Consider the following 16,634-nt stretch of genomic DNA (forward strand, 5'->3'; position numbering starts at 1 on the left):
TCTATACAAAAGGTACTTAAATACAGTACACGTACATATGTATGTAGTCACTAGTTCTGGGACATCTGGCCATGTATGACACTCCCAGTTGCATGTACAGACAATTGTTACAAGTTATAGATAGAGATACTACATGGTACACACATACCCTGGCTCCAAGGTTAACCACAAGGCCGATGTTTAAGGAGAATCGGGTCAAGCCTTTAAATACAGCCTATGTCCTAAAGCCAATATTGGTCTTCGTGTACGTGAAATACTATTTATTGTCAATCCCTCTGCTACAATGTCCAACTTCCTGAGCCCGACGCATAATCCTTGCTTGTCTAGGGACACCCAAATGCGTGCCTCATACCCTAAAGCTATATAAACCACACCTCTTCACATCACCTCCCCAGACCCAACCGGACGACACCACGCATGCAAATGCCTTTTGGGATAGTAAGCCGCAATACATTCCCGCCATTGCATATCCTCCGCCGTGGTACCATCAATAGCCAAGTCAAAATGGCGAATCATAGTAGCAAAAGCAATATACATCTCCGCCCAGGCTAAGTTCATCCCAAAGCACATGCGCGGCCCCCGACTAAACGCAACGAGCCAGTGATCCAACTCACTCTTCCCGTTCCGGGCATTTGCCTGCTCCGCGCTCTCCAGCCACCGTTCCGGCCGGAACACAAGCGCATCCGCACCCCACACATCCGCGCTCTGATGCACGTGCAAAATAGCCATCCCAACCACCGTCCCGCCGGGAATCTGTTTTCCCCCTATTACTGCGCCTCCTGGTGGCACGACTCGTGTTAGGGATACGCCGGACGGGATAAAGCGGAGGGATTCTTTGATAGTTGCTGTCAGCAGAGGTAGAGTCTCGAGGTCTGCTAGGGATGGCTGCTTTTCATCTGGCCAGACGGTCAGGATCTCGGTCCGTAATTGTGTTAGCAGGGCTTGGTTTTGCATTAAGTGCCAGTGGCCCATGAGCAGTGTGTCGGCTACCGTATTGGCACCCGCGAAGATGAGTGTGAAGCCCTCGTCGTGTAGCTCTGTCATATTTAGGACCTGTTTGCTCCGGTATGATTCTGGATCGAGCATTCGGTGGAAGAGCGTCTGGTGAGGTACGGTATCGAGCTTTGAAGGGCAGTTTAGGACAACTTGAAGCTGTTGCTGGACGAGATCCCGGACCTGGTATAGCCGCGGGGCTAGATTCTGGGAGTTGGGAATGAGACGCATGACCAGGCTTGGTGGTATAGCGAAGATGAGATCTCGGATTATAGGGAAGTTCTTCATTAGAGGCAGCATACGAAGGCTGGCATCCATGGCTAGAATCAGAGGGTCGCTGAATGCTGGCGCATCGAGGGCGTTTACGCAATTACCGAATGTGAAGCACATTATGGTATCGAGCGTGTAAGACCGGAATGCGTAGAGTAGGTCGACGGACTTTTTTGATGCATTCGTTTTGGCGATGGAAGATGCAAGCCGATTCGCCTAGGAACCGGTGATTTAGCGATAGGCAAAAAGAAGCAAAGCAATATACTACCCACGTTTCGCCAGACGAGATGCTCAAGACTATTGATGGCTTTCTTGGAGAAAATTGGAAGAATCACCTCGCGTCGTTCTTTTGCCTGAGCATACTTCAAGAATGTGAATGACCCGGATGAAAACCCCGGGGGTTCGGTAAAGACCCGTGTCCTTGTCCCACCTTTTGCTGCTATGGTAGATATCGTGGAACGCATCTGGGCTTCCAAAATGGAGCTGTGAGAGGTGAGTGACTTATTTGTGCCTTATAAGGGAAGTGCTGACTGATGTTCTAAGAACTCACTTCGTTTGGGGAAACGCGGACAATATCACCTATTAGATATGTTAGAAGGAAATGTCTCATGGTCCCAATTTTATCATACCATATTTCTTATGGAGATGAAAGAGCTCATGAACTGCCGACTCTTCCTTGATGACTTCTTTATATGCTTTCCAACTCGACGTGGCTCCAGCCATCCAAGGCCCGGGGAAGTTTCGCAGTGGGTGGAAGAATATATTGTATACAACTCGACCTAAGCCATAAAGACAAGCAGCTGCTAGTAGAAACAGGCAAAATAGTATAGTCGCCATCGTGTCTTACTGGGACTTTTGTTCTATGCCAGTGAAGCCAAACGACGGAAAGACAAGACTCCAAATATATAGTTTGAACGAAATATAAGAAACTCCGAGCTCGATTGAAATTGTATCCGGCTGACCCCCTCTGCATAAAAGCATCGCCATGACTCCTGGGGTGTCTAAATCGAGGAGAATCTCATATTTGGCCAAATTGTGAGAGATTGTTCTTTACCCTGTAGAGGTAGTAATATCCGGCGAGCACCGCAAGGGTTACTTACATATCCACGATCTAGGATCTGCTTGGCTTCTTTATGTTGCAGCCAGCCCAAGATTATCTTAAAGGCATCAACGAGCACTTCTTCTCCGCCCGCTTGTTTACCCTGGATCCCCTTCGTTAGAAATATCCACTGGATTTAAACATAGGGCTCTCTAACCTGGAAATTTCCTCACTATGATACGCCAATAGCCCTCCAATCAGTCGTTTCTGTTGACTCTCACAAAATCGCGCCAGTGCAACCCCACGCTCGCCGATATAAACGCCGAAGATTCCTGGAATGAAAATGCACTTGATCCACCCGCTACACTTAGCACCAAGTGGTTTACGGGAATGCATCACCTAAACTTGATGTCCGTATTCCATGTTATTGTCGGACCTCCTATGCAGCTTTTGTCTGGTAGCAAAGAGTTCCTCACCGATCCCGATCTTCTTTCAAACGAAAATTATCAAAGCTCTTTAGCGGCGAGCTGGGAAGTGTACCAAGTCTTTGATATTATGCTTCTCAAGGAAGTTCAAGTGGCGATACTCTTCGCATGATTCGATTTTCTATATGAATATCTAAAGATCCCCAAGAGGGATTCACAGACTGTCATAGTGGCCAGTGTTGGACTGATGTCCAATATGACCGACATGATAGCGTGTTTGGCTCCTCTTTCCAAATTTACGAGGACAAGACTGTCGCTCTCAACTGGCATACGTTGGTGGAAAGCTGTAGAGAGCTGCAATTGTTCACAAAGGTCGATTTTGGAGAGTTGCAAAGTCGAACGGAAGACGTCTACACCGTGATGAACCACATTGCTGAGAGTGATGAGACGAATCATGAAGTTGTACTATCAGGATTTTATGAAAGCTAGAATTTAGTGTGTATTTGCTTGTCGCTTCATTTTCTGTGCTGTTCGCAATCATATTTGTTAATACACTTTGCTGGAGCTTTGATGTTTGAATAAAAAGCAATTCTATGGCTTTATGAGCGATTTCGATGGTTTGCAAGCCTCCAGAGCTGTCCAGTCTGCCAGGATTATTCGGCGCCAGCGCCAATATTGGCGTTTTTAAATAGTTTCATTATACATCTTCAAATTCCTCATCGTCCTCATCAGATTCCTCGGCCTCCTTCTTGACCTCGGCCTCAATTTTGGCATCAGGATCAGGCTTGATATCGGGCTCGACCTTGATTTTCTTTGCCACAGGCCCATCGTCGGCAGGGGTGGAAGGAGTCCCAGTGGATGATGGAGGGACACTGGAGGCCGGTTCATGTTCACGCTTGATGCCAGCGCCCCGGAAGATGTGGCAGGCGCGGCAATGGCGGGCGTAGCTGGTCCGCTTGGACCGGAGATTCCCTCAACATCCTCAAAGTCTTCCTCGTCTGAGTCTTCGTCTGCGCTGCTGGCATCTGCTTGAGCCTGCAGTGCCTGCTCCCTTTCCATTTCAGCGTAGTAAGCGGCAACTTTGTCGTCCAAGGCATCCACACTGGGTTTTTGATCCTCATCCGCAAGCTCGGGTTTCACGACAGTGCCCACGTCGGTCTTGATCTGAGAACCAACCTGGGTTGCATTGACGGTAGAATGTGTGTGCCAAACCGGGAGCGCGTTTTGCTTTTCGAGCGCTGCTTTACGAGCGGCCTCATCGGCCTGCTCGGCGGCACTCTTCTCTTCACTTGAGGTGAGAGAGATCTCCAGTGCAGCGGCATCCGTTTTGGCATTGGGACGTGTGATATCCTGGGGCTTAGGCGGAACAGCAATCGCGGCGCGGACAGGGTGTGTGTGCTGGTTCCGGATAACCTCCACCTTGTGATCCCACGCTGTTTCAAAGTCATTCGGCGGGATTTCAACCGCATCAATCTGCTTGAGTAGTTTGAGCATGTTGTCGAGCTGTGCCATAAGCTTGCTATTTTTCTCGTGACCCGTGCTGTCCATCCCTTCTGCGCCCTTCACATCCTCCGTCCGCTCCAGGATGGCGCTGCAATTTTGACATTCGAACCCTTCTTCTGAGACCAGACTCAGTACGTCCAGTTCAGTCCACTCGGATTTGCATCGCAGGCATATGTATTCCTTGCGCTCCTCACTCGGTGTATACTGCGCTTTGATAATGGCTGTCAACTTGGAGACTTTGTACTTGATCGCATCGACAACCGGGTGTAGGGGGATGTAGTAGTATTCGCGGTTGACTGGGCGAGTGGACCCATCACGTATCTCGGCGCGCGTGCTCCTATAGTCAAAATAGAACTAGATCAGCTTCGCGTTTCCACCTTTGTTGTAGACCATATCAGGGAAAAGTGACATACACTCCGATCAAGCGATCCTCCCGAAGCTTGGCGCAAAGCTTGCGAAGATCTTTCTGTTGCATTCCCATCAGAAAAGCGAGATCCTCAGCGTGAAGGCTGTAGCTGGTCAGCAAAGTGACCAATCAACAGAGATCAACTCTCATCATACACTGAATGTAGGAAGAGCGCGTCGACGACTAAGATGTGACGGGTCTCATAAAAGGCGCGCGCCACAGTTCGGATAAGCGTCTTTGAAAGATCCATGGTTGTAGAGGCTCTGAGCAAAAGACGATAGTCCGGAGGAAAGCTGGGAGAGAATTCAACTGGGGCGCAAGGCGAGAAGTCGCAGTTTTCAGATAGTGGACAAGACGAGCATGCTTCGATCAAAGGCAGCAAAAGGAGTGAAGGGGTCCACGACAGAAGTGAGAGTGAGTTGAGCGACAGGCAACGCCGACCTAGTTGAATGAGTGAACAATGAGCGTTGCAATCAAAGTCCAGAGCTTCACGTCACATGCAAAGTTGATTCCTCAGGCAGAAGACTAGCCAAAGATGGTTAGTGGGGATTGTCTAGACACTAGGCTATTATAGGCTTAGTGCCAATATCAGGAAAAGATGAACCGCGCGGAGTCAAAGGGCAAATTTCCCCGAAACATTGATTTCATGCGTGCCTCGATCATTCGCCAGCGGAATCTTTCTGGGATTCTAACTGCACTCAGAAACTCAATTCTGATTCGATCGATCCCCCGAAACACCCGGGACCACGCTGTTAGTCGTCAATTTTACCGTTCTTTCTGGCGCGACCCATCTGCACCTCGTGCGGAGCTATCAGAGATCTTCCAACGGATACAATGGCCGACAACAAAGGAACAGGAGGCGGAGGTGGTGGAAGGCGTAAGAACCGCGATATGGGGCGAGCGGAATGGAGGTATGTCGCATCAATTGTAACCTCCCATTCTTCGCATTATCGGCTAACTAATTAAGTCGCCAAGCTATAGATAAGCGACAGCGTCATGAAGAGAAGGCCGAAGTCAAGCGTCGCAAGATCGAGAACGGCGAAGAGGTTAACTTGCCGATCTACGCGACCCAATTCTCCAAGGAGGAGATCGACAGCGAAGAGCGCCGCCCCGAAAAGAAGGTTGCGCTTCTGATGGGATACTCGGGGACTGGATACTCTGGGATGCAGCTGTGAGTATTTCCTTGTTCAGTATATCGTCATTCCTTGTACTGACCAGTTTTATATAGAAACGAGCAGCAACGCACTATTGAAGGTGATCTATTCACGGCCCTTGTCAACGTCGGCGCGGTTTCCAAAGCGAATGCGGCGGATCCCAAGAAATCTTCCTTCGTCCGTTGTGCCCGCACAGACAAGGGTGTCCACGCAGCTGGTAATGTTGTATCGCTAAAGATGATCGTCGAAGATGAGGATATCATCCAGAAAATCAACGCCGAGCTCAGCCCCCAAATCCGTGTCTGGGGCTACGAAGTGACCAGCAAAAGTTTCAGCTGCTACCAGATGTGCGATTCGCGAGTATACGAATATTTGATGCCGAGTCACTGTCTCGTACCACCTCACCCGAGCACCTATCTTGGAAAGAAGATCGTCGAGCTTGCCGACAAGGCAGGCGAGTTGGATGCCGTCAAAGCTCGACAGGAAGAGGTCGCAAGCTATTGGGAAGACGTCGATGAGAAGTACATCAAGCCGATATTAGAAACCCTGCCGGAAGACATCCGCAGCATCGTCGAAAAGTCTCTCTACCAGGACGACTCTCGCGAGGCACTTCAACCCTCGGAAGAGAAGGGAGTTCCTTCGGCGCCAGCCGAGGAACCCGTGCAGCAGGAGACTAGCGAACAACCCGTGACCGAGCAATCGGCCGACGCAGAGGCCCAAAAGCCCTTCGTCATGGACCCCCGCCAAAAGGCCATCACCGACGCCATCAAGTCCATCAAAGCAGCATACCTCACCGCGAAACGAGCTTACCGTGCGCCCGCTTCACGCATAGCGCGCCTGCAAGAATGTCTTAACCGCTACGAAGGCACGAAGAACTTCCACAACTACACGATCCAGAAGACGCACAAGGATCCCTCGGCGAAACGACACATCAAGTCATTCAAGGTGAACACCACGCCGATTATTATCAATGGCACGGAATGGCTCAGCCTGAAGGTCCACGGACAGAGTTTCATGATGCACCAGATCCGCAAGATGGTTGCCATGGCTACGATGGTTGTCCGCTCGGGCTGCCATCCAGATCGCATCACTGAGACCTATGGCCCTGAGCGCATTGCTATTCCTAAAGCGCCTGGTTTGGGCCTCTTGCTTGAGCGGCCTATTTTCGACGCTTACAATAACAAGGCACAGGGTCTTGACCGCCAGCCGATCAATTTCCAGAAGTTTGAAGCGGAGATGAATGAGTTCAAGCAGCGGGAGATCTATGATCGGATTTTCCGCGAGGAGGAGGAAAGTGCTGGGTATGATATTCCTATCAATCTACTCGTTTGAATTCCATTGAGACAATACTGATTTTGATTACAGCTTTGGTTCTTTTTTCAACCATATCGATCACTTCCCAGCGGGTTACTTCCTCTATGTGACTTCCGGTGGCATTCCAGCGGCTAAACTCGCAACTGCACCTACCGCTGCTGACCCCGGCAGCCCCAAAGCTGGTAACAAACCCCGCGGTGCTCCGCGAGCTCAGCAGGATGCACTTGCTGCTGTTGAGGTTGAATCAGAAGATGAGGGCGATGCTCCAGCTGGCGGAGAGCAAGAGGGTTAATCGAACAAAATAAATATACGCGTTACTCCATCATTGAACGAGATGAACAATAATGTGCTACGAACTTTGTTGGTTGCAATCCCTTCGAATGACCTGAGGTCTCGAGATCAGAGACTCTTTCATTTCAACGCTCGGAAATAGGCTTGTGAAATGCACGTAGATGACCTGTCCGTCCAAAGCCACCCTTCATAGAGATAAATCCTACTCCGGCTCATCATGAGCAAAAGAAAACGCCAGTAACAACCACAAACATCGTAAGGGGAAAAGCAACAGGAGAGTTCGTAAAATCCGTGAGGTATGAGAATTTGCCTTTAATCACATGCACATATCGTGCTCGCCGAATCCGTTGACATCGCAAAAACGCATGGAAAAGAAACACAACATAAAGCGCATCGCAGTCAGGAACGCCATTGTCTAAGGGGATCCAGCGACTCCCATTTCGGAATCACTTGCGATCGCCGAGTTTGCGTCCCATTCCTCAACTGAGGCCACATCCGATTCTAGGGGGATCCGGTTAGATGATATTCCAGGGCCATTCAGGAGGGATAGAGATTGAAGCATACCGGAAGGCGGGTCATCGGGGACTTCTTCGAGCGACATCGTTTTAAGGAGGGAGAGGAGTTCTGGGAGGATTGTGTTAGTGGCAATACAAGAACCCTAAGAGCATGAACTCAAACATACCATTGGCCTGTTGAACTTCTTGCTGGTCCGTCTCAGAGTCGTCATAAAAAGTAGCCAAGCAATAGTTGATCACCGGAGTAATGTTCTCAAGCAGTCTGGCGTCAATATGACGGATCTGATCGGTCAGGAATGCTGACTTGAGTCGCTCGGTGCATGCAATCGACAGCCGACGACCAATGCTATGGCGCCGCTCTGGTGTGATAGTGGTCTGCCATTCGCCATTCTGCCCGGGATCCTCTATGTTGCCCCCCCACGATCTTATCGTTGAAGATCGTCGCGTCGAGGATATTCTGCATGTTGCGGCGGACAGCCTCGTCCCTATCAATGAGCAAGGTCGGGGCCCAGACAGAGATAGTATTAAGAACAAGTTCGGTAAAATCAGCAGAGCCCATGTTCAGCCGCTCGTTAGTGCTGCGGCAAAGAGACTTGAAGAACTCAATATGCTCCTGTCCGCCGCTGTTGTCAATGCTTTCGACTCCCTCGGCAATGAAGCCGATAATGTCAATGACTAGCCCTTTATCCGGACAATGCTGACAGAACGTTGTGGCCACCTCCAGGAATGGTGTGCACTGGACGGCGGGTTCAAGTCTGACGCCATTCTTGAGTGTCAGTTGAATCGGATTCAGGAAACCTGCGTCGGGCTCTCCGTCTAACAGAACTCCGATGATCGCCCGAGTGGTCGGGTGGCCAGCAAGATCCTCATGCCTCAAAAGCTTCAGGATGATAGACAAAGATCCCTCAGGTTCAACGGGCTTGATGAGTTCCATCTCTCTGAAGCTGGTCGAGAACTTGCCATTCAAAAACCGTCGTTGTAGGCCAATGGTGGTAGGGCGGAGCGATAGATCAAGATGCTTGAAAAAGACCAAGCACAATGACAGCAAAATCCGATAGTTGAACTGACGCCCTTTGTTCAAGAGGCGCACATAATTGGGATACCGGATTCGCAATTTCATACTATCGTCTTCATCGATCCAGAGAATCTCCAGACAGGCAGCAAAATGACCTTGGTCGAGTAAAACCTGGATGACCTCCGGGCCATAGTTGCAAAGCTTCAATAGGAAGCCAAAGTAGTCATCCCAAGCTCGCAAAAGGGACTGAACATCGGGCCAGAGAGCAGTCACCATGGGCACAATTTGCTGAATGGCTTCATCGAATCGGTCGCGCCATGAGATCCGTTCATCCTCATTGAGCTCCTGGCTTGTCGACATCGAGTGGAGATGTTTTAGGGAATAATGTATTAGCGCAATTCCCTTGCTTCGGATGTCTGGGTTCTGCGTCCTGATCATAATATTGTGCATTGAGGTTGGACGATTGATAACCCACTCAAGCACCGATTGAGCCGCATTGGGGCTTTTGTTGATCATGTCGACAAGTTCGCTGTAAACCTCATGGTGTCCTTGGTGGTACTTGGTACGCGCAACCAACTGCTCAATGGTGTCCATTCCGACATTGATGGCCAACGACTCTGCTCTAATCTTGTTGACATCTTCTGGTGCCATGTCGGGCCACCGCTGAAGCAATCTGCCCACGAAGTATGTATACTGTGGGTCCAGAAGACAGTAAGTCCGAACGAGCATTTCGTTGTCCATGGCAATGTAGTTCTGGGTCGAAATTGACACCGGGAGGTGTATGGGGAGGTCGGGCTTTGTTGGCTTGAAGATTTCTTTGGACTTCTCGATCGTGGACACACGTTGGTAGAACAGCATGTATGCATTCCACACCTTGTTCTTAGGTGCTCCATTCATGTACTGCATCGTCTCACTCGGACCACCAAAGCATTGGCCTGCGATTGTGCTGGGGTCAAATTTGCTGACATCAGAGTCGTTGAACTCAACCCAATTCGCTTCGCCGCCAGACGAAGGGCGTTCAAGGGTGTACGAGTAATAGTGACCCGATTCAGCTGTACCGGTGTGCACAAGAACACCAACTAATTCAAAGATATCCGGTGCAATTGTCTGCTCCGGGTCAGAGAGATGCTCGACCGTGTAGGGAGTCATGTCGATGTGATGAGGGAATTGGAACTCGTCATTGATCTTGCTTCTCAGCATATGCACCATGTCGAAGTCAAACCGCTTCAGGTGGAAGATCAAATTGTCAGGAACATCTTTCAGACAAGCGCTAAATAGAAGTCAGAAGATCGGTCTGTGTTGCTATGTCATTGTCACTCACCGCTTCACAGCATCTACATGCCGGCCACATGAAGTACAGGAGTATTTATTATCTGCATGGTGGTTAGAATTTGAGCACCCTTGGGAACGCGGTATTTACTCACCTCCCTGCATCACCTCGCCGGCCACGTAGGCCCGCAAGCTGTCTTCCAGAGTGGCCTTCCCCTTGATCTCGCACTGAATCGCGGAGAATGGCTCAAGTCTTTCTGAGATATGATCACATTCCATTGACTTGATTTGCTGAACAAGCTGCCCTCCATAGAAAGACCGGAACTTCTTTTTCTTTTCGGCATCGAGAACCTGAGCCTCCCAGCGGTCAAAGAGAAGGTTGTAGAACTCATCAACATCCATCTGGACGGTCACATCAATCTCCTCGTTGTCGTACGTGAGAATGCTTTTCACGAAGTCTGCCGGTTCAATACTCTTGCCCCAAGTCTCCTGCATCCATGTAAACAGGCGCTGGGTTTCATAGAGTAGCTTTTGGGAAATTGGATCAGCAATTGGGAGATTCAGGATAAAGTCTCGGAACTCAATATTCATGAAAAGCTGGGTCATGAGGGAGTTGAGGTAACATGTGTTCGAGAGATTCTTGAGGCCCGCATAGCCTTCCGGCGACCGGAGCATTAGCGACCGATTGAAGCCATAATCCAGGTAAGGCGAGTCTAGGGTGGTTGTTAGTTTGATATGCAGAGAATACGCAGTGGGCAAGAATCAGTGGATGCGAACCTCGTGGAACATTTGTGTTGAGGAGATCCAAAACTTGACAATAAATCCCGTCGCTCTGCTTGCACAGCAAGCTCACGAGATTGTAAAGGCTCGAGCGGGTGTGGCCGTGCATGACTGGAACCTGAGGGACCGCTTGCTCCACTGTGTCTGGAGAGAGATCTGGGAACAGGTACTTGTTGAATATCTCCTCGGCGATGTTCCTAAAGCCCAGTTAGATATGACTGTGGAGTTGACCAGACGGGAAAGTGCGACATACAAAGTGTCCAGAGTGACGCCCGCGGCGTTAGCCAATTCTAGACACCATTCCAACAAAGCAGAAAACCCGATGATCAAATTATCTGCCGGCTCACGCCCAACAAACTGCAAGTCATTAGTAAAGAATATTAATCTGCCTTTGGGGAATGAAGATACCTCTTCTGTTTGATGAGTGAGCATGATTGCACTCCATTGTTGGAGATACTCGTTGAAGATCAAATCCCGAGGTGACTTCTGTGCGACTGCGCGGAACATCCATAGAGCAGCATTGAAGAACTCTTCCGACTGAGGAACATGTTCAACTGTCTTGGGGATCACTTGCAAAAATGAAGACCAGAGAGTGGCAAGCATGTCGATCCGGTTAGGATTTTCCACAGTAGGAGATTCCGTATCGGGCTTTGACACTGACAGCTTGAACGGTTTCAGCGGGCCGCAGATTATCTTCAAGCGTTCCAAGATATCAGTCCGGATTGGCTTTCGCTTTTCTTCCAGGAGTAGAGATAGGATCAAGCTATCAAACTGCGCGTGCTGTTTAACAGCGTTCCAGGCATTAAGGTCGCGCAATGAGGCCTCGACTAGGACCGCGAAGGAACTGCAAATCAGATTTTGGGCGCATGTACCAGCTGGTGGATCGGCGGGACAGGCGCGGCCAATTTCAAGCAAGCCAAGAACGCGTCGGACCAAAGACATTGGATCGGCAATGAGAACGGACTCATCATCAGTCGGGCGATAGACTAGGTCGTAATTAGTTGAGGTCAATTGACTGAACAATGATCAATATTCGACATACCAGATATAGCCAGTAGAAGACATTCAATAGCTCTGGTAGCGAGCACAGTGGTTATAGAGTTAACGGAGAGAGAGCTGAACAGCTCATCTGACGTCAGGAACGCAACCAAAACCCGATTGCTATGAGACACAAAACCTTGGTCTGGGGACATCTGTAACGATCTTTAGCACGAATGTCATTCAAATCAAAGCGACCAGTTTACCTCTGCAGCCTCCTCGTGGAGACACATTGACAGTGTATTCAAGGAGTACAAGGCCTTGAAAGGTCTTTGCAACGGGAACATGTCTTTCTCGGTGTTGCTGTTGGATCGAATAAGTTCGAGGGCCCGCGCTTGAGGCGGGAAGACAACTAGGAAGTCAATGATCTGCCAAATGTCAGTGTCAATATTCAGCTAAAAGCGAAGAGGCAATGGGATTATACCTGTCGAGCCAAGTCATCTTTCAGGTCAAGCATATCATACAGCTCATCGAAGTGCTTCAGCACTTCGTTGTCCACTGCTGTCAGAGACTGCCGTCTCCCAGCCCACGTGATTTCATGGGCATCAGGGGCCTTTCGAAGAATGAGCAAGCCTGAAGAGAGCTTCAAGTCCTTCACAAGTGCCTCTGGATCTTGAAGCAACTCGATCTTCTGTCCACCGAGGATAGCAGTGAACTTAGAGAATCGGCTCAGCTGCACGAGCATTTCCACAAGCTCGGCAGCCGTTGAGAGACCACCAATGCGCTTTGAATAGATTTTGGACATGGAAGCGCCATTGAAACATTGATATCGAAATTCAATGGGTTCGCCTTTCAGAGGACGTTCCGGGAGGGTAGGCGGGGAGCCACGAGGGGAGCTGTACTGTGGCCGAGTTCGTAATCCATGTAGTAATTGACGTAGGAACAGTAGAGACCGGCTAAACATAAGTTCATCGGTTCCGGTGGCGCTATTGGGACTGTCGATATCCATAGAAGCTTCCCAATTGGTTGTTGCATCGTACGATGGTTTCAACGCAGCAGCGGCAGACTTCAGCTGGTCCACGCAGCGATCGACAAGAGCAATATGAGTAGCGTCGATGGCCGACCGGGGGGACCTGCGCACAATACCATGATCCAGGTAGCTATCAATGGCGAACTTGATGGCCTCGGCTTCGATCGATTGTGGAGGTGCCGTCAATATGAAGTTCCAGATCCGATCCATTCCAGGAATAGATATGACTTCATTTTCCCCGACAATGGGAGGCGACTTGATTCGAATCTCGTAGTGGACCGACTGTTGAGCGAACCACAATACCTCGCGCGAGTAGTCCTTGGGAGGCACATCCGGTAGATACTCATGAATGCATCGCTCAAGGAACGGGTTTTCCTTGGTAGTACGGTTGGTGAGATCAACCATCATTTTCCAAATCGCTTGACGCTCTTCAGAAGCCAGATTCTCGGACATGAAGATCTCCTTCCAGAGTGTGTTCCCGAGATCAGGAGTGATGGTTTCTGGGGCTAGATCAATAAGACGCCGCAGGATTTCCACCCTCGAGGAAAAGCCGTGCTTGGATGACGGATCCTCGAGCTTAGCATGGTCCTGGGTAACGAGATGGTGAAGTTCGACTATCACCAAGCGCGTCAAGTCGTAATCGGTCGCAAGTTTCCAAAGCTCTCGTGCGTCATCACGGGGAACTAGTGCGTTCAACACTTGGATGCTGCCCGCAGTACATTCATTCATCTCTCCAATGTCTTGAATGCAGCGCTCATATGTTTCTGCCATGTCGGTTTCGTTGAGTCCAGCCTTGATGAACTGTCCAAGCTGCTCGCTTCCAAATCCCTGCATAAGTTCCTTCTGTTCCAGAGGCAGGTCCTTCGCCCCAGAGCTCTCACGGATTAGGCGGATACAGAGCTTCAGTGGAATAGAATCGATATGCTCGTCGCCGGACATGTTGCGATAATCCCGATCACGCATGCGAGGCACCAGCTGCTCACAGAAATCGATTATGCGACTGTCAAAGCGATCCAAGGGCAACTCAAGCAGTTTTGAGCACACATAAAGCAGCGCTTTAGAGCCCGACTGGTGCATGGCAAAGGTTCGTGCGAGCATGGACATGACCTCACAAACAGTGCGATCATCTTGGCTCTCGGTGACGGTCTTCCAGATGACATCCGTGTCATGATCGGTGTATTTCGATGTTACAATCAGGAATCCAAAGATGTTACTGCTGCGGCTGATCAACTGTGGGTGTGAGTCAATGCCCACAAGATAATCGAGGATCTTGTTTTCACGAAGAAATTCAACCAGATATTTTAGGAACGGCGACTCGATCCCATCGCGGTTCTGGGATACATTTTGACCCCAGATGCTAACCAGATCCGATTGCATCATTTCCACGCCGTGGACACGAAGCTCCATTCGACCTTCCATGATTTGCTTTTTCAAAGTACCGAATTTCCACGTCCAAATAACACACAAAGCGGCTTGTTCTGCGTTTGCCTCCTCGGGTACTTGGACCGACAGTTCCTGGGCAAGTTGAAGCAAAAACTCCGAGTAGCCGAAGCAAAGGAAACGGTAGCTGCGGAAGATCGGGCTCAGAAGGCTATCGCTCAATTCACTGGTGGCCAGTTGCGACTTCTTTTCGACAAGTGTGTTGTATACTTTGTCAATTCCTCGAACGACTTCGTAAAAAGGCTGAAGGCTGGTTGAATCGATAGACAGGTCGACTGGGGAATCAGAACTGCCATTTTGGTCCGTCTCCGTGTCGCATTCAAACAATGCAAGTATGTTTACCAAAGGGCTTGGTAGCATGGTGACGACTTGCGAACATTTCGGAATCAATGCGAGCAGGTGCGAAGCGTATTGAACGAGTACGCCGGGTGCATCAAACGGAGGAGCTGACACCTGAGCTTTCAGTTGAGCAGAAAGATCGATAATTCCAGTGCGGGACTGGTTTTCTAGGACCCGTAGAAAGGGAATTTGGTCGCCATGGAACATCCAAGGGAAGCTATGAAGATATCGTCGACAGGTGCTTGGAGGCATTTCGACGTCTTCGTCATCTTCGCCAACAGCACTGAGAAGCGCGGTGTCCAAGCGAACGAGGTGGAGGACAATGCGAGCATAATCGAGAAAGTACTGCTCGAAGAAGCCTGAGAGATCTTCAATCTCATCCAAATACAGGTTTTGTTGTCTGCGCAAAAGACGGTCCAGGACAGAGGGCAAATATTCCCAGAAATCTAGATCTGCCGCAAATTCCTCGATTGTGAGCCGACCAAGGTCGCGCGCACAAATGTGAAGCCATTGTTGTATTGTAACAAGCGCCGTGCCTTCGCGCGGATGTCCTATTCGCCAAATTAGCATCTGGCCAAGTCTTGTTGAGCGGAGTCCCATATTACCATGTTCAAGCATATCACCAAGTGCCTTGAAGTTCTCTCGCGGTGTCATCTCAGTGTGTACTTTGGGGAACGTTTCGGAAAGAGGAGCCACGTCTTGGATCTCTATCACTTCGGGCTCATCCTGATCCCGCACGACTTGGCCCAGTGACTTCCAGTTCGAGGTATTCGGGTCTTGATTGATGTCTTCCGGTTCAGCAACTTCGATTTCAGGACTTCGGGGTGAGGAGGGTGAGGAGGAAACTGAAATGGGATTGGGGGCTGTAGTGGTATCTGGTAGGAGCTCCAGTTCGCTACCGGAGAGCTCACGGTCGGAGGGAGGGAGGTCAGGAGCCATGGCAGAAGAAGGGGATTTAGTGTTAATGGTGACTTTATTAGCTGGATTTCCAGAATCCGGGGCCTCATCCATGTCTGAGGCAGGTGCGATGGAGGCAGTACGCGAGGTTCCATCCAACGACAAGGTTGGACTGACGCGACTTCCACTGTCGAGACGCGGACGCTTCCGGGTCGCCTGAGGATCAAGATCCTCCATGGAGTCGCTGATGAATGGAGATTCTTCGATCAAGGGAGTGTGAGGTGGGGTGTAAGAGCTATCCGGCGGGGGTACAGCCATGTCATTTTCTGCGCGTAATAGATCCAGGATAGTTGAAACGCGTGAAATGAGGGTAATGTAAGAATGAAGGTTGAAGAGAAAGGTGAGTCCAATAAAAAGGATTGAGTGGGAGAAACGTAAAGGGTCCCTAGGGAAAAGATAAAACGGTCGACAGCTTTTTTTTTGGGGGACGCGCCAGGACCAGTGACGTTGTTCTGTGGAGAGACGAACAGGACTGCCTAGGTATCTCTCTTAACAAAGACACAAAAGCCAATCTGGGGATTTACAGTCGCATAATTGCATTGCAGCATTGCCTATTGCATTAACATAAAAGATAGAAAATAATGCATATATTTACTGTGAAGTTTGTAGCAAATGTTACTGCCTATCTACATTACTCCAGCTACGGTATAAAGCGCCAAAAAATGCACTGCCCCTTATGCGGCCTTATGCATCGAGTCTGGACCCCAGGACTCTTGGCATTCATTGTCTATTGTCTAACTTCAGTTTTATCAAGCGGTTTAGAAGTTGGAGTTATTTATCATTATATTGTGATTCTATATCGTTGTCTGGACCAGGCATGCATGACGTCCATGTAACATACTCACAGTTTCATTGAGCCCTTCAATTATGTATTCATAGATGCAAATGCAAATCACCAGGAAGTCTTTTACCTCTC

At 49.6% G+C, this 16,634-nt stretch overlaps 4 protein-coding genes across 4 annotated transcripts; 1 reads left to right on the forward strand and 3 right to left on the reverse strand.

Moving 5' to 3' along the window:
• Window positions 1–378: 378 nt before the first annotated feature.
• N7519_010662 (cytochrome P450) lies at window positions 379–1,986 on the reverse strand (the record flags this gene model as incomplete). The annotated part of the gene is made up of 5 exons (XM_057297435.1): window positions 379–1,479; window positions 1,536–1,574; window positions 1,627–1,746; window positions 1,814–1,842; window positions 1,893–1,986. 5 exons carry the CDS (start codon window positions 1,984–1,986, stop codon window positions 379–381), a joined length of 1,383 nt encoding a protein of 460 aa, XP_057145317.1.
• A 1,438-nt stretch (window positions 1,987–3,424) lies between these two features.
• N7519_010663 (putative transcription factor TFIIE complex alpha subunit) lies at window positions 3,425–4,886 on the reverse strand (the record flags this gene model as incomplete). The annotated part of the gene is made up of 4 exons (XM_057297436.1): window positions 3,425–3,538; window positions 3,601–4,567; window positions 4,644–4,739; window positions 4,792–4,886. The coding sequence occupies 4 exons, from the start codon at window positions 4,884–4,886 to the stop codon at window positions 3,425–3,427; spliced, it is 1,272 nt and encodes a 423-aa protein (XP_057145318.1).
• A 348-nt stretch (window positions 4,887–5,234) lies between these two features.
• Window positions 5,235–7,396, forward strand: N7519_010664 (pseudouridine synthase PUS2; the record flags this gene model as incomplete). The annotated part of the gene is made up of 4 exons (XM_057297437.1): window positions 5,235–5,547; window positions 5,618–5,807; window positions 5,865–7,091; window positions 7,156–7,396. The coding sequence occupies 4 exons, from the start codon at window positions 5,235–5,237 to the stop codon at window positions 7,394–7,396; spliced, it is 1,971 nt and encodes a 656-aa protein (XP_057145319.1).
• Window positions 7,397–7,810: 414 nt separating this feature from the next.
• On the reverse strand, window positions 7,811–15,976 carry N7519_010665 (uncharacterized protein; the record flags this gene model as incomplete). Its single annotated transcript, XM_057297438.1, is given in 13 exon segments — window positions 7,811–7,896; window positions 7,960–8,019; window positions 8,078–8,312; window positions 8,332–10,195; window positions 10,247–10,298; window positions 10,350–10,907; window positions 10,972–11,171; window positions 11,228–11,331; window positions 11,383–11,960; window positions 12,017–12,167; window positions 12,219–12,380; window positions 12,437–15,312; window positions 15,367–15,976. The coding sequence occupies 13 exon segments, from the start codon at window positions 15,974–15,976 to the stop codon at window positions 7,811–7,813; spliced, it is 7,536 nt and encodes a 2,511-aa protein (XP_057145320.1).
• Between the last annotated feature and the right edge of the window lie 658 nt (window positions 15,977–16,634).

This window comes from Penicillium mononematosum, assembly GCF_028829835.1.
Source record: "Penicillium mononematosum strain IBT 11891 chromosome Unknown utg000005l:1.0-9366267.0:1.0-9372171.0, whole genome shotgun sequence".
In the NCBI taxonomy this organism is placed as follows: domain Eukaryota; kingdom Fungi; phylum Ascomycota; class Eurotiomycetes; order Eurotiales; family Aspergillaceae; genus Penicillium; species Penicillium mononematosum.